The sequence below is a fragment of the Emydura macquarii genome, unplaced genomic scaffold, assembly GCF_026122565.2.
Source record: "Emydura macquarii macquarii isolate MOO-44397 ecotype Brisbane River unplaced genomic scaffold, CSIRO-AGI_Emac_v2 contig_1253, whole genome shotgun sequence".
Classification (NCBI taxonomy): domain Eukaryota; kingdom Metazoa; phylum Chordata; order Testudines; family Chelidae; genus Emydura; species Emydura macquarii.
In genome coordinates this window covers 25,145,242-25,162,010 of record NW_027131390.1, presented here as the reverse complement: position 1 = coordinate 25,162,010, position 16,769 = coordinate 25,145,242, and the positions used below count along the sequence as shown (strand labels likewise).

The following is a 16,769-nucleotide window of genomic DNA, read 5'->3' as shown; positions in this document are numbered from 1 at the left end:
TCATTTACTAATCTGAATAGACCTGATCTTGTCCAAGTTTTACTCAGCACTTGCTTCTAGACATGGAAAGGCCAAGATAACATAACAGTCTCAGGGCTACTAAAGGAACTATACAGATCACTTGGATGTGGTTTATATTTATTAATTTTAACTCTTCTGAGCTCTGCACAGTTGGATTCATGGTTACCAAGAGACCTTACTTTACAGGCAGAGCCTATTTTTTTAAACTTTCCAAAAAGTTCTGAAAACAGCTTTTCTATAACTTGAGTAATGAGAACCTCCCAAACTTGTTACAGAAAAAATAAATTAAGAATTTTCTAGAGAGTCTTACAAAAAAATGTGACATTGAGTGTTTATATTTTCTGCCCGTGATGAAAGGTGTAGACCTATTTATGGACACCATTAAATTACTTCAATCAGAACTATTGGTCACTTCATTGCTGTTCAGTTTGAAAAGTGTGATGACCTTACATGAGGATATTTTTGATCATCTAGTGTTTTTTTCCCTCTATTTGTGAAGCATTTTGATTTAATTGATGAGCTCTGGAATGGTAAGAACGTATAGCTGCAAGTTGTTAACCTTTACCTACTATGTGTCTTTGGTCTGAACTTAGTTTTTTCCACTTGTTAAGCCACTGCAGTGAGTAAAAAGAAAATAAGTTTTTAAAGATTACACTTTAATTTATTTTTAGTAAATATCTGAAAGAACATAATACCACTGCTGTGTGTTGTAAATAGCTAAACAGAATGACACTGCTTTCTGAAGATTTGCTTATGTTATGTTTTTTTATACATTCTTAATGCTTATAATCCTTTCTTTGTTTGTAATTGTTTTCTTTTAAATAGCTATACTCCTTTTGCCAATGGTCCCAATGATACTCCTGAGGAAATCCTGTTACGAATAGGCAGCGGAAAATTCTCTTTAAGTGGAGGCAACTGGGACACTGTTTCAGATGCAGCAAAGGTGTAAATATATTTTATCTTCTATAATACCAGCTAGGATACAGGCAAACATGTTTAATTTTATCATATCTGACTAGTGTAACTTAACTTTTAATCATTATATCTTGGTATATTTTTGTCTGAGTATGCAATCTGTGGTATATTTTTTTAATTGTTTCTAATGTTAAGGCTGCTATATCAAGAACTACATTTTTAACACGGGCAGAATGTTTTATAGTGCCTCACAAAGCCCACATTTAACATTTCAAGTGCTGAGTACAAGAGTAAATTTAAGGATTTGGGATCTGTACAACTTCTCTTGCTGGAAGACTTTTGGCAGTCTTTGTAGGACAAGCATGGTAATGACATATTTCAGGGCTAAAACCTGAGTTGTATTTCCCACAGACCCCAGCTGAAGTGGGATGGATATTGTCTGACACTACTTTAAATCTGGTTCTTGTTGAGTTTTGACTAGCTCCTCCTTGCTTGGCATTAATTATTATGAACTCCAAATGGACAAAGTCAGAAGGATGAAAATTTAAATGTTTTTTTTTGTATTGAAGTGAACTACAAAACCAAACTGAGAAATGTTAAGCTAAGATTGCTGCACTGAATGCTCTTTCTGACTGGATTGATGAAGGCTGATTTCAGCAGACAAATATGTTTATTACTAACTTCTAAAATTCAACCCATACCTATAAAATAATGTCACCTTCTGGTTTACTGAAGGTATTCCCGAATGTATCAACACAGATACTAACTAGAAGTTGCAATCCATGATATTTGTGATTTCACAGGGTGATGCATTCTGGGATACAACCAATAAATTAGAAGCCAAGAGAAGTTTAAAAGAAAAAATGTTTTAAAAGGTTAGTTATAAATGTCTTTGGATTTCCCTGTAGCCTGTCTAACAAGGACATTCAGCACAAAAATCTGAGTGATTTTAAAATAGCTCCCTAAAATTAACCATCCACAAGCCTGACAGTTGATGGCAGCTCAGGTTTCAATCTCAGACTTGCAAATGTCACTATTCAGATTCTTTGAAGACTTATTTTTTTCCAGCAAAAAGTTGGGAAGACTGCATCTGATAATACCCAAAGGAAAAACTAAGAGGAATATACTTCCAGAAAAATAAAACTGTTTCTTGTATTTCCTTAAAGGCGTATTAAAAGTAACACAATTTTTGTATGGCAAATCACATTTAAATCAAATGTTTATTTAGGACTTGCTTGGCTGCTGAATTTTAAGTAGAAAATGAAAATAGAAGCATTAAAAGTTGAAGAAAATTTGTAACTACACCAAGTGGAAAACTTTAAATTTCAATGAAGTATACTGACACGATAGTGGAGAAAAGCTAGGACAATCTACTCCAATTAATATTGTGATATTCAGTGCAACAAAAGCAAAGCAAAACACAAACTCTAAAGGATCTGACTCAAACCAACAAAATAAAGAAAAAATAGTTGACTGCCATCTATTTTTTCTGAATATTTCAATATGTGAAGTTGCCTTTTGCTGTGCTTACACACTGCCAATTTCTTGGTTTGGGAGTAAACATCCACTGCAGTATTTGCATCTCCTGTGTTGCATTGTGCTAGTGGGAGAAAATCAACAGGAGGAACTAATCTATTTTTTTTCATGCCTTAGCTATGTGAATTGCAAAAATAATCATACAGTATCAATGGTAAAAAGTAGATTATATAAATCATCCAGTTCTAATAATCTAAAATAATGCTAATATAATAGTTATGAATTTTAACCTGACCAATTAGTAGGTTAATACCCTTTAAAGCTAGAAAGGGTCCATTATCGATCATCTGATCTTACCTCCTTCTTAACACAGGTGATAGCATTTCACCCATAATTCCTACATGTGCCAAAAGCTATTGGCTTCATATTTTAAAAAGATGTTAAATCTAGACTGACTGTTCCATTAGTTAGTTATCCTCACTTAGGTGTAGCCTCACTTAAAATAAAACTTATTTGTAATCTGACTTTTAGCTTCAGCCTCCAGTCATATGTACTAAGTCAAATGCATTACACAAGTCTAAGTATATTATGTCAACACGGTTACCTTTATTAACCCACCTTGTAATTTAATAAAAATATCTAATTTGTTTGACAGTACCTATTTTCCATAAAATATTGTTGACTGGCACTAATTTAGCATCTTGTAATTCTATACTGACTGCTTCCAGTATCAGCCATTCCTTGATTTTGCCAGGATCAATGTTGGCCTTGTGGTAGGGTGGCCTTCGTGCTCCTGTGGGCCAAGCGCTTTTTCAGCGTGGTGGGCACAAAATGGCCGCCCGGGGCTCCCACCAGTCTTAAGATGGCAGCCGTCTCACTTCTGCCCCGTCTCCCCTTAGGCCAAGCAGTGCCCCCGGGACCTTAGGTTCTGAGGTTGGGGGTAGGGGGTGTCCAAGCCCACCCTCTTCTTCGGACACCAGCCCAGAGACCCTGGTTGACAGCAGTGGCTGGCTGCTGCTATAAGGCACAGTGTAAAGTCTTCTCTCTGGGCTGCTTCCCTACCCTGGTCTTCGTTGGGGCTGAGTAGCCACTCCAACAGGCAAGCCCGTTGCTTTCCTCTGGCTCCTACCACTCACAGTCCTCCTACTCCAGACCTCCAAACTCCAAGAGACCCTGCCTCGCTGGCAGGGAGCTTATATCTGCTCCCAGGCAGTGCTTAATGGGCCTCAGCTGACTCTGGCCTCCGCTGGCCCTAATCAGCCTGGAGGAAGCCCCGGGCTGCTGCTAGGGGAACAGGGCCTTGTTCATTCTAAGGCTAATATAGCGCCCTTCTACCACCCTCCGGTAGCCCCTGTCACAGCCTATTATCCAAGTCACTCAGTTTACCCTTTTTAAGTTTTGGCACAACATTAGCCTTTTTCCATCCATCTGGAACATTTCTAGTAATTCAGGAGTTGTTAAAAATCAACGTCAGTGGTTAAGAGAGATCCTTGGCTAGTTCTTTTAATACTCAGGCGCAAATTATATTTAAAAATGTTGAACGATAATAGCTGTTTAACATTCATCCTAGTTAGTGTTGGAAAAGAAAAATATTTCATCACTGAGATGACTGCATCACCTAGCTTCTTTCCAAAAAACACATAAATACTTATTGAACACTTCTTTTTGTTTCATTATTGACAATTTCCCCATCTCTGTTAGTAATGGACCAATACTATTGCTAGGATTTCTTTTGCTGTTAATATATATATATTTTTTGAAATGCCTCATTGTCCTTAATCCTACTGCACAGTAATCTTTCCATCTCTTAATGTCTTAATTCATCTGTTCCCTCTCCCACCTTCTTTTGACCAATCTTGCAATTGCATATTAACTTATAATAGCTCTTTCCTAATACTCCCAACAGGGCAAAACTAAATGTACGTTTCTCATCCGTTTTACCCTTCAAGTTTGTACCTTGAAGTGGAAATACTTCAGCAGCATATGACTATATATGAGTTTTAGATTTTGCAGCTGCTAGTCCACAGACATTAATTATTTGGTGGGAGTGAGGGAGTATCTGCCATTAGAAAAAATGCATACAAGACAAATAGATTGCTTATTTGTTTGTTCTGGGTTAGTGCTTACTATTTCTGCCCTTGTTTTTAAAGATTACTTGATTCATAAGCAAACCTAAATAGGAAAAATCACAAAAATTATAGTAAGGCTTTATTTAGAATAAACGCTCACTCTGCTAACAGACCTCATAGTACCTACATAGAGCCACACATTATATTCAGACCTTAGCAGTGTCAAGACACAGTATGCCCCACTTCCACTGTTGATTTCCTTGTTAGGCTCTTCCAGATGAATTAAATGTTTTTTTAATGTTGTTTGTAATTAACACTAACTTTCTGGCACTTCATATTTGGATGTAACAACTGTTGTGTTCTTTATCATTTTAATTTAGGACTTGCTATCCCATATGCTTCATGTAGATCCACATCAGCGGTATACAGCAGAGCAAGTATTAAAACACTCGTGGATAGCCTGCAGAGACCAGTTGCCTCATTATCAACTAAACAGACAAGATGCACCACATCTAGTTAAGGTAAAACAAAAAGTCATCCATCTCAACACTTGAGAGAAAAGCAGTTATTTTCCAGCTCTAATTATCTTTTGCCCAAATTCCCATTCCAGTTTCAGCTGGATATAGGATTGCTTTTCACTTCCTGTCCTAAATTGCAGACATGGCTTTTGGGATTTTTCAATTTTTTTTTATTATAGGGGATGTTAGCATGGGAATAAGGACGTTGTTGCAAAGGGATGAATCTGCTTTTACTGTATTGCTTCACTTGAAGTTGTCCTTTCCATAGTTGCTCTCATGCCAGAGGGGCTGATACTTGCTCCCTTCTTCCCCAGTAATACCAGTGGAGAAGATCCCTATGGAGGGGTTGACAGAGGACATAAAGAGAAGGGCAGTTGTTTCCAGGCCTGCTCCACTGCCCAGAGAAGCCCTTCTACCCCAATTCTATGGGATCAGGACTTTGTAGGTCAGGAGGGAATATGTAGGGTGAGAAGGGGAGTATCTACTCTCTTTGAAATTCCCCTCAGATCCTGGGCATCTTTTGTGTCATCCTCCACTGTGTGCCCGTACCTTGGTTCATGGTCTCTGGATCCTTTTGGTGCCTCAGTTATGTTGGATGCCAGGATATCCATGCCACCAAAAACTCTAGTAGTACCAAACAAAGAAGCCCTGCCACTTAGCAACTTGGGTTACTATCAACACTTTACTCAGTCGTCCATTGGCTCTTGATTGAATACAGAGTTTAAAATCTCTGTTCTTGTATTCAAAGCCTTCTAGGGGATTGGCTCTAGCTACCTGAGAATCCACCTCTGCATCCATTTTCTGCAACTATGAGCTCCCACTTTTACTATGTAGAACAATGAAACTGTTGAAGGTGGTTCATGAGTGCAAAAGATAGAACTGTCTCAGGAGCTGGACCTAGACTATGTAACCAGGCATTTTCAGACCTAAATGCTGAATTCCGTTCTTAGACTCAGCATTCCATATGTCTTCACACAATGCACCCATTCACTCATCAATAACTTGCAAACAAAATATTGACAAACTATAAGTGAGCTTTTTTTCTTAGAGGCTGAGAGGAGAGATTGTTACTGTTCTTTCTATTTTTAAATATTAGAGTAGTAGAGGTGATACGAGTACCCAGACGGAGAATTTTCTGGAGGCTTTGGCACATCTGTAAGGGGATGTCTGTACTTCAAGCTGGAATTCACACTTCCAGCTTGAGGAGACATACCTGCACTAGTTCTGATCAAGCTACCATGCTAAAAATAGTAGTGTAGTAGTGGCAATGCAAGTGTGAAGCAGGGCTAGCCACCCTGAATATGTACTTAGCATCTCGGACAGGATCATTTCAAGCTGGCTAGCCGCTCCTGATGTTCATGCTGTGACAGCTGCATTGCTATTTTTAGCATGCTAGCTTGATCAGAGCTTGTGCAGGTATGTCTCCTCGAGCTGGAATTTACACCTCAAGCTAGAAATGTAGACGTATCCTAATAATTCCTGTGTAGAAAATTACTGCTTTATATCCTACGTTTAATATGTTCTTCCATTGTGCTTTCTTATGGGGTGTACTTAAACAAAACAATAGCTGTTGTTGCAGATGTTCAAATGTCTCCTGGTAACAAATACAAAATAAAATACAGAAAATGAGAGCAGAATTGTGTAACCTCTTTGCACTGTTTACCGAGCTTATTTAAGTGTAACATGCTGTTATACACAGAAGCATGTCCTCTTGAAAGTGCAAAAACGAAGACTGTAAGCTAAATTCTTGACTGATAGATATTAGTGCAGTTCTATCTGTTTCAGAGGAGTTATGCCAGCTTAAGCAGCAGAGAATTTTTGTCCCTTTAGGTCTAGTCAGCAAGCCATTGTTTTTGTGGTATGTAGATTGCAGGCAGGAGACCCAGGTTCAGGAGCAAGGATCCACCTGTAATGGCCAGGTACAGGAGTGTTGCATTTGTATTGCAGTACCGCTTCCCAGTCCTCCTTTCTGAGGCCTATCTTAATAAGTAGCGTTAACACTAATTTGTAGGACTCTGCCCATCCAGTTCAGTGTTAAATTAGCCACTATACTTCATATACATGGAGGAAATTTAACGGAAAGTGAAATAAATGTTACTGGGAAAAGGTCTGTGAAGAATCCATGCTCAGTAGCCTTGAGGATTCAGGCATAAATATTAATTATCCCTTTATCAACACAAGCCTTTACAAAAGTAATTTTGCCCAAACACAAGTTCTCTCTGTGGCTTTTCCAGGGTTCATAAAGAATTAATATTTAACATTCAATGTTTTCATTCCCAGGTAACTTTTACAATCTTTGTGTATTTCATTGTTCTCTAGGGCGCCATGGCTGCCACATATTCTGCACTGAATCACAAGACATTTCAGCCAGTTTTAGAGCCTGTGGCAGCTTCAAGTTTAGCTCAACGACGGAGCATGAAAAAGCTAACTTCAACAGACTTATAGATCCACTGGGGCACCTTAGCCAAACTGGAGCAAAGGAAAAATCCAATAAGTGGCTCCATTTCTGCCTGACCTGTGATCGAAAGGCATATATGGTTTCCTGCTACACTACTTGAATTCTGTAAAATTCTTTTTTTAAAAGAAAAAAAATCCACAGGTTCAGGGGGATTCACACTGTGTCACCAGGTGGTGGTCATGTTTATTTAAGTTAAACATCAGGGTACGTCACAAAGATCATAAGGAATTTCTGTACACTGTCCTTTCAGAGATTTGTTGCAAATATTATTTACATACAGTATAGTTTTGCTGGGTTCATAAAGAAGTGGTTTAGGGGACCATTACCAATAACCAGATTGTACGTAAAAAAAAATGTCAGTGTCAGTATTTTTACCATCAGACCCATTTGTAAAAAATCCAAAAGTTCTTACTTAAATTACATAGTAATTGGGCACTTACCAATAGATTCCATTCATTTAACTCATTGATACTAGAAGACAAGTCTGACCAACTTACTGTGCCAGTGCAAAATGCATTAGTGCTAATATGGGAGATTTACACTTGTCTGGTGCCAAGAATTGAAAAGGTTTGTGTACAAATATTAAAAAATGGTTTGTATCTGAGACATTGCACTTTGTCCATAAAATTAAAATGATCACTTATGGACCAAACAAGTGGATAACAAGTGACCTTGTTTAGGGAATGGGTGTCTCTAATGTCAATATATATTTCTGTATGTAGTTATAAGCTTGGAAAAACAGCCCTGTTTTCAACGTAAAAGATCTAACTGAGCTATGAAAATGATCATATTTTTGTCTTCAAGAGTGAGAGCGTGAATAGTATTGGTACTACATTAGATAGGACATGTGACATATCCAAATAGTCCGTCTGCTTTTAGTTATCTTGCCTATCCCTCTGTGACTTGACTAAATTATGCTTCTATTCCATGTGGAGTATAGGGACTTCACCTCTGCCTTCCATCTTTGACAGTCTTGGCTTTTTCCATATCATTTTGATAGTTTTCTATCATGTGTTTCTATGTTATCCTTGGTCTACCTCGTTGCCTCTTGCCCTGGAGGTTCCAGTCCAACTCCTATCTTGTTATGTTGTTCAGGGCTTTCCTCTGTGTATGTTCAAGCCATCTTCATTTTGTTCCATAACTTCAAGGTGACCTGTCAGTTTGTTTCATCATCCTCTAGAGTCTGTTTTTTCCCCCCCTGCCCTGGCCATCTGATATTGAGGATTTGTTTAAGGCAGCTGTTTATGAAAACTTGGAGTTTAGATAGCAAGGTCTTAAGTGCCCAAGTTTCAGTGCCATCTAGTAAGATTGACTTTACAATGTTGTTAAATATTCAAAATTTTGTTTGGAGGGCAAGATTTCTGTTTCTTCAGATGAGCTTTAGAGTTCTGAAGACATGTCTGGTTTTTGCTATTCTGGCTTTAATGTCTGTCTGTTCCACCTGTTGTTCTTGATATGTGAAATATTGGACCTATGCTGTCAGGCCCAGAAAGTGGTGTTGGTGTTTCTTGTTGTGTGTTGATTTTCAACCCTACTAATTGTGCATAGCCCGAAAATCATTTGTTTCGGCTTGCATGTCTCTGGGTATGGAATAGCAAGTTGATGTCACCTGCAAAGTCAAGATCTTCTAACTTTTGTGTGAAAGTCCATTGTATGCCGCTTGATTGTTCTGTGGTCTTTCTCATTACCCAATGCACCATCAGTAAAAAGATCATGGGTGACATAAGACTCCTTGTCTGCTGCTGGTAGTAACCTTAAATGGCTTAGTTCGCTGTTATGTATTACTTGGTATGTCATATTGTCATAGAAGCTCTGTGTGGTGATCACATATTTCTGAGGGATTCTATAGTGGCGTAACAACTTCCATAAAGCTGTTCTATCCACTGTATCAAAGGCTGTCCCTCAATACATGGCTATCCCTCTGTACGTGGACTAGATTGCTGTTCCTTTAGAGATCTTTTCTATTGAAGAGCAGTGTATCCAATGTTAGCTTATCCTGGATTGTTAGGTAAACTGACACTTCATTGGTTTTTTATTGGTTTTATTTATTTAAATGTATATAAGTACTCCTATCTGCGTCCCTTGGCACATGTAAAAATACTACAAAAGATTAATGCAAAGGCTCGTAGCCCTGTTAAAAACCCTCTTCTTGGCTAACCACAGGTGAAGCCTGGAAAAATAAGTAAGCCTTGCAGTGTGCCCTTAAAGTCAATAGGTATGCGATTTTGACCGAAGAGGGCGAGTAGGTTCCACAGTTGTGAACCTCACAGAAAATATCCTGCTTCCAGCTCCCTCTCATTTTTAACCTAGGGACATTTAACTAAGTGCCTCAGCTGACCTGAACTATTTTGGTATATCACAAAGACTGAGTCAGTCTGTAGCACTGCCAGGTCCCAAATCATTTTTAGCATTTTCTAAATCAAAATCAACACTTTTTGAATTGCACAGAGGAGAGAATTAGAAACCAGTGCAATTCTCAGGGGAGATGATCAAGTAAAGCATTTCATGAAGCTTTCAACTCTACTATATAATTGTTCTAATGTAGTAGGGTGATAAACATTTTAAATATTAGGAAAGTATACTAGTGATCTACAGCTAAATTTGAACATTTTTAAAATCATTGACCAAAAATCAGTTGTTGTCCTGTCTTGTCTGCTATCGTTGAATTTCTGATCCCATAACATTTTTATAGCAAATCATAAAATGGTAGTGCAGAGATAACAGGGGAGACTTTGCATACTGAGATAATACAATGGTGAAGCCTTTTAGGGGGGTTCTGGAATAACAAAAGTGACGGTAACTCATCCTAAAATATGGAGGAGACTCACTGCTTATTTTGTTTATACATGGGTAGTAATTGATGTCATTGGCAGTACTGTACATAGTCTGCTAGTTTCTTTCTATTACTATGCAGGAGGTAGGAATTGTCTGACTGAACAATTAAGTATTTTAGGTTGGGATGCTTTTAGATATGGGATTTAATGAATACGAAGAACATGTGTACACTAGTGTATCATGGAAGTCATGCATACTACTCAATTTCTTGGGTGTAATAGGTGTTGGAAACATTAGGGCCCATCTGTACCTAATTTGAGATGCCTGTTTGAAGTGCTTGAAAAATATCAAAGAACACAGCTGCCACATGGGAAACATACTACTTAGAAATAATTCTACATTGTATGTGTTCTATACTTTTTTCATTACTAGAGATTTTTGCGTGCAAATAAGTGTATACCTCTGCATATTTCCCACCTAATACTGTAATTTCATTTGTAGTAATAAAAATTATTTCCATCAAAATTGAGATCACAAAAAATCAGTCTCTGGATGGGGAACAAAGAGCAAAAAACATATTTAAATACAAAAATTCAATGTAATGCAGATTTTCATGTTAGTATTAAAAATAGGGGAAAGAAAACATCTTAAAGCTTATTTGTCTTCAATTTTTACCCCTGGTAAAGTGGCAGCTGTTCTTCTTTGGCTTTATTCATGACTGATTTAGCAGTGTTTGCATTGGTATTTTCACTTAACGTGATCAGAACCACCATGCAATAAGCACCTTATAAGTATCGGGCACAAAATCAGTAATAAGCAGACCAAGGTACTTAGCACATAATGGTATCTTCCTGATGTGAAGGATAGCAGTGTAAAGAGGAAAAAGTACAAAGACATGCTGATTGGTGAACACAAAATTTAGAATACTTTCTAAATCAAGCCTGCAGTTTAGATAAAAACATCACTAAGCTCTACTACAAGTAAAAAATAAGGTTTCCTTGGCTGCACCATTACAGGGGTAACCATTTCACAGAGACAAACTGTGTAGACAACACCTTTGTTATATTTGACACAAACATCAGGCATACATGACATGTCTACTTCCACTTCTTATTTTGGGAAGAAGGCACAGTTATTGTAACTAGTGCAAGCAAAATCCTGTCTAAATACTTAAATTTCATCATGTCAGTCTTTTAATATTTGTGGGTATTGCTGGAATCCAGGATAAAGTTTCACCTTCATATTTTCAGAATACCCTACTGCAAAGTTTAATGACACTACCTTCGTTAATGCTCTTTTGAGGCTTGAGCTGATTTTTCTCATTTTAAAGGAAAATGCCAGTTTTGCAGAACCCAGTAGTATAGAATGTAAAAGGCAAGCAACATGAACTCATCATGAGTAATCTGTGAATTGTTTGAAAATGAAGATAATTACAATTATTTGAGTGTGTTGGTAGGGGCTATTGAAAAGGATAATTTGTGTCATATACATATAGCTACCACACAGTCAAACACTGTAAACTGGTTAGCATTTTATTGTGTGTACTGGCTTAAAAATAAGCTACAATAATGTAGTGAATTTTTTACTTCATGTCCTTTATAAAAACAGAATGGAGAACTACTTTATGTATAGGGATTTCTGTAGTGCTAATTACCATCCTATGTAATATGATCCAACACAGACTAGTGTCTCAAATATCATTCCCCAGCAAGAAGCCTGCCAACAGTCATAGTCTCAGTAGTATAATTGTAATCAAAGCCTTTGTTTTCAAATGTTCACACAGAACTTGATCCAGCTTCCACTGAAATAAGTGGAATACTCCTGTTGACTTCAGTTTGACCTGGAGCAGATCTGTAGTAAGAGGTGTCATACTCTGTGTACCATGAGATAGTTTCTTTGAAGTACTGTTTTCTGGTAAAATGTAAAGATCTGCAATGTGTTCCTGGCCCCATTACTCAAAAGTTATGCGGTGGCACCAATAGCAGGTGTTGCAGAATCAAAAGTGTCTAGGGAGTTTAGGCCTGGGCAGATTGCCTTAAGCCAACGTTTTCTAGCTTTTGCGGTCTGTTATTGAATACAGGTTTTAGCATTTTATGTGTTTACCATATGCTCAAAAGAGCCACACTAAAAACTTGTGATATGTGGTTGTACAAAGGCTGTCCGATTGCTGGTTGGACTGCTGTATAGTGTAGATGTTCTGCTTAGTGAGTACTTCCAGAGAACGCATCCCAAACATCTCCTGGATATGAAAATGAAGGCAAATCCCACCCAAGTCAGCTGTTATCTTTAAACTTCCAGTTATGGAGCTGAATTATTTATCCTTTTCTCTTTAACTTTGAAAAAATGAATTAAAACAAACTTACACACTCAGTGTATATTTCAAAAGTTGAAAAAATAAATTAATTGAAACATCCAATAACTAAAACTGTATTTCTAGACAAATTTAAGATTTACTTTAACAAACAGTAGAAACATAATTCATTGTAGACATAGTTGTTCATCAGTGCATTGTAACAGGTTGTTATAACATCAAAGAACTTAATTTTTTTCCCCAGATGTTACAATTAGAAGTTGGGGGAGCCTGCAAAAGATTGAGATTCAGTTGTATAAATTGTCCAAAAGTGTGGTGATTATCTAGACTTAGTCAACAGAATGAAGCTAAAATTGCCATGCAAACAGAGTTTTGTGTACTACTATAACATGTTTTTAGTCCTAGCCAAAAACTGAAAGCATGCATGTGTGTTAATTTTTTTTTAAACTTAATTTTCAGTGTGTTTAACCTCCTGTTTGATTCAGTTATAGTGCTAAAGTTTGCAGAGGGAGGGTAATCCTTTAGTTATATAATACCACAGGAGCAATAGATTTGACAAAACACTTGATTCACAATCACTTATTAAAGCATTCATACAGGCCATCAAGTGTGTGTATGTATAGATGACAAACGCTGTACTTGGTTATATACCATCCTTCTGTATCCGCAACTATTCAATTAAGTGCGTTCTGAATGCCAGCTGTCCTTATTTCCGGTGTATCTTTTTAAGAATTATTGCTCCCAAGCTGTACTGTTTTCCTGGCTGTTGTTAAACTTGCATATTTCTTTGTGAATATAAATATGGAAATTAAATGGAGAAAAAGCAACTGTGTAGTTAAAGCTGAGTCATAGAGTGACTAGTCTTTTAAACACAAAAACCCTTTTCTATTACAAATCCTTATTTCTTAGTTTTTTTCTATAAACAAATTTTCCTGAAAAGATCAGTTTTGAAAGCTGTATGTAGAGGATCTTTACACTCTAACTGGAAAGTCCCCTTATTGATAAGTATGTTTCAGAAATAATTCCAACTCCATTTAGAGTAATCAGCAGTAATTAATTCTGTGTTTTGCTAGGGTACTGAAAAAAATAGCAAAATATCTCCTTTGCAGGGCAAAGTGTCACTGTAGTATGTATGTTGCGTTAGGCTTATGAACATTTGCTAACTATTGTATTGTCATAATTTCCCAAGCACTTTGGCATTCTTGCACTGATACTCTGATTATAGCTAAAACAGTTTTGGCATGTGAATGGGCAGAAATCTCAATATATGAAAGGGCATTAAAGTTAAAACAAAAAGTGTGCAATTCAATAATATGCTATCTGAGGTACTTCAAAGATGAGTTATACAAAAGGTCCCCATTGTCAGATATTGTAACTATCATTTCCTTCTCTAAACATATTGTGGATTTTGTATCATATTGTATTTATTTCATTTTTTAAAAGATGTTTTCTTTAAAGCTCTGTATATATTGACATTAAAGTTTGCATTGTACTACATTCTTCTCCTTGTAAGGCTGAATCCAGTAGTGCATTATACAGTATGTATTTTTTCTTTTACACTATGCTGCTAAATATTACTATCACCTTGAATTATAACATGCCAAAGACTGCTTAGAAATTGTATTTATTTTTGTTAAAAATGTTGTGAATAATAATTATAAAGGGATAGTTTTAAATAGTTAGCAGTTCCTTGGTTACTAGGGGAAAAAAGTGCACATTTTTATAATACTTTATAACTGACCAAATGTGATCATGTGTGGTTCAGAAACTTTCCAAGCTCATAATTTTTTTTAAAAAGCAGTAAGCCAACTTTCATAAAATAACATGTATTGTGAACTGCACTGTTTATTGAATCTTGCTATATATTTCAAGCATAAATCAAAAGCCAGTTGTATATCTCTAATCACAGCATAGTGTTTTAATATGTGTATATTAAACACTTCAAAAAACATACCTACACAACAGAAATGGGTGAAGTGTGAACTTACAGTGGGAAGATCCACCACTTCACATGATTTTGGTGGTTTCTATTGTGGGTTTTCTTGTTCAAGGAATCCTTTTTATACTCCACAGGACTTTCTCGCAGAGGCCTCAATTCTGTAAACAATCGTGGACATAACTTTAGGCATGTGAGGAGCCCCGTAGAAACTAGTGGGGCCTACTCAAGTGCTGAAAGTTAAATATGCAAAGCATAGCTTGCTAGATGAGGGTCTAAAAGCTCAAATTGCAATCCATGTCTCTGACTTCAATTTAAGTTTAAAATAAACTTAACTACCAATTTGCCTGGCTCATAGATGAGAGCGCCATTATTGCAATAGCAATTACAGTTAAAATATTCATATTATAGTTGATATGCTGAGTATGACAGTGTAAAATTAATGTATCACATCATAAAATAAGATTATTAAATACTTGACTGGCTTCGGGGCATATGCAGTGTAGTTGTAGCCATGTTGGTCCTAGGATTTTAGAGACACAAGGTAGGTAGGGTGGGTAATATCTTTTATTGGACCAACTTCTGTTGGTGAGAGAGACATGCTTTTCAGCCCCACACAGCTCTTCTTCAGCTCTGGGAAAGGTACTCAGTGTGTCACAGCAAAATACAAGGTGGAGCAGATTGTTTACCATAAGTACATGGCATACTGTAAGGGACCATTCAAGGTAGAGTGGCCCATTAACATCTCTGCAGTTTTAGGACAAAAAGAGGGAGAGTTAGTATAGTGGCTTTCAAACTTTAGGCTGCATACCCCTTTCCAAATAATGTAGTCTACTGCACACCCCTTTCTGAGATAGGCAGAGATGGTGTGTGTGTGTGTGTGGTGGGGGGGGGGGGGTGACGTGGGTCATGTGCCTTTTTGAAAAACTAGCAGTTGAGTTGTGTGCAAAAGTCATCCTGACATCCATAAACAAAAGTGATATGTTATGTGACAGGGTCAGACTGGATGGCTACTGGAGAGTGCTAGAAGGCCAATATATCAACCCCCAGATCAGTAAATCTCTTTTTCACTGGTAGCTGAGCAGGCGTTACTCCCTGTTAGTTAATACACCTGGAGCCAATCAAGAACCTGCCCAGGACTTGTTAAAAACCCTCCCCTCCAGAGAAAGGGTGTGGCTGGAGTTGTGGGAGTGAGGCGAGCTATCAAAGAGTGTTTGAGCAGGCAAGATGCTGTCAGAAACCAGGAGGGTTTAGGAGAAGGAGCAGAACGCTGGCAGAAGAGAACCTTCCAGGTACAAAGATGGGGAGGGGAAAATCCTGCTCGAAGAGGGCAAAGGAGCTTTCCAAGGCTTAAGGGAAGAGATCCTGCCAGAAGGGAAAGATTGAACTGGACATTTGGTTTGGGCACTACCACACCTGTGGGACTGTCAGAGGTCAAGAACCTTCCCTGGCAAGGAGGCCAGGAAGGGCCCTGTCCGAGCAGGATATGGACATTAAGTCAAGGGGCATGGGGAAGTAACCCAGGGAAGCTAGCAGCTTTCCTGAAGCCACAGCTTGAGGCTGCTGCTTGTAGGGTCCCTGGATTGGGGCCTGGAGTCAAGGGTGGAACCGGGCCCCCCAGTCTCCCACTGGCCATTCACTAGAGGGGCAAGAGCCCAACCGAAGAGGCAAGGGCCTAAAACAACCAGAGGCAGGAGTGGGAGCCAGCAGTGAGCGGCCATCTTAGAGCTGCTGCATTATCCTCACTCACCACTAGAGTGGAGAAAACACTAAAGGGTGAAGCAATTCCCTGATTTACTGCTAGAAGGAAGCACTGGACCCACCAAGGTAGAGGAAGAGTTTTGTCACAGTAAGTAAACGGGAAAGGGGGCGCAAAGATATGTTGCCTGTCAATGTACAGAAATTGCTGTTATTTATCAACTGTAAATGATATTGTTGCTGTTCCTCCAGAATGAGACCTTTGTACATACGGGCTTAGTACATGAAATATTGTGTTCTAGTGACTGGCCCGTAGAGGATAAGGGTTATAGTAAGCACTACTGGTTAGGGAAGTTCTCATTCAGTTCCAGTAGTAGAGACATGTAATTCTGGAGCTGAAAGACCAGGATTCTAGCCTCAGTGTGATTGATTAAATGTCTGCAGCACTTGGATTTGTTACACTTGATGTTCCAACACACTTACTGCACTCTAAATAGGAGTTCTTTAATTCTGGTAAAACTTGGGGGCTTAGGTAGTACCAAACAGTGAATGCACTGTGCATAGCTAACGCTTGGGAAAATAGGAAAGTGAC

At 38.0% G+C, this 16,769-nt stretch overlaps 1 protein-coding gene across 3 annotated transcripts in view; it reads left to right on the top strand.

The window, feature by feature from the left end:
• Positions 1–14,650, top strand: part of RPS6KA6 (ribosomal protein S6 kinase A6) — a 74,472-nt gene extending 59,822 nt beyond the window's left edge. For all 3 annotated transcript variants that reach the window (XM_067548365.1, XM_067548367.1, XM_067548366.1), the window contains 3 exons: positions 847–964; positions 4,862–5,002; positions 7,319–14,650. In XM_067548365.1, coding sequence (XP_067404466.1) covers positions 847–964; positions 4,862–5,002; positions 7,319–7,444 — 385 coding nt within the window. In that variant the 3' untranslated portion in view covers positions 7,445–14,650. The remainder of the gene's footprint in view (positions 1–846; positions 965–4,861; positions 5,003–7,318) is intronic.
• The last annotated feature ends 2,119 nt before the right edge of the window (positions 14,651–16,769 follow it).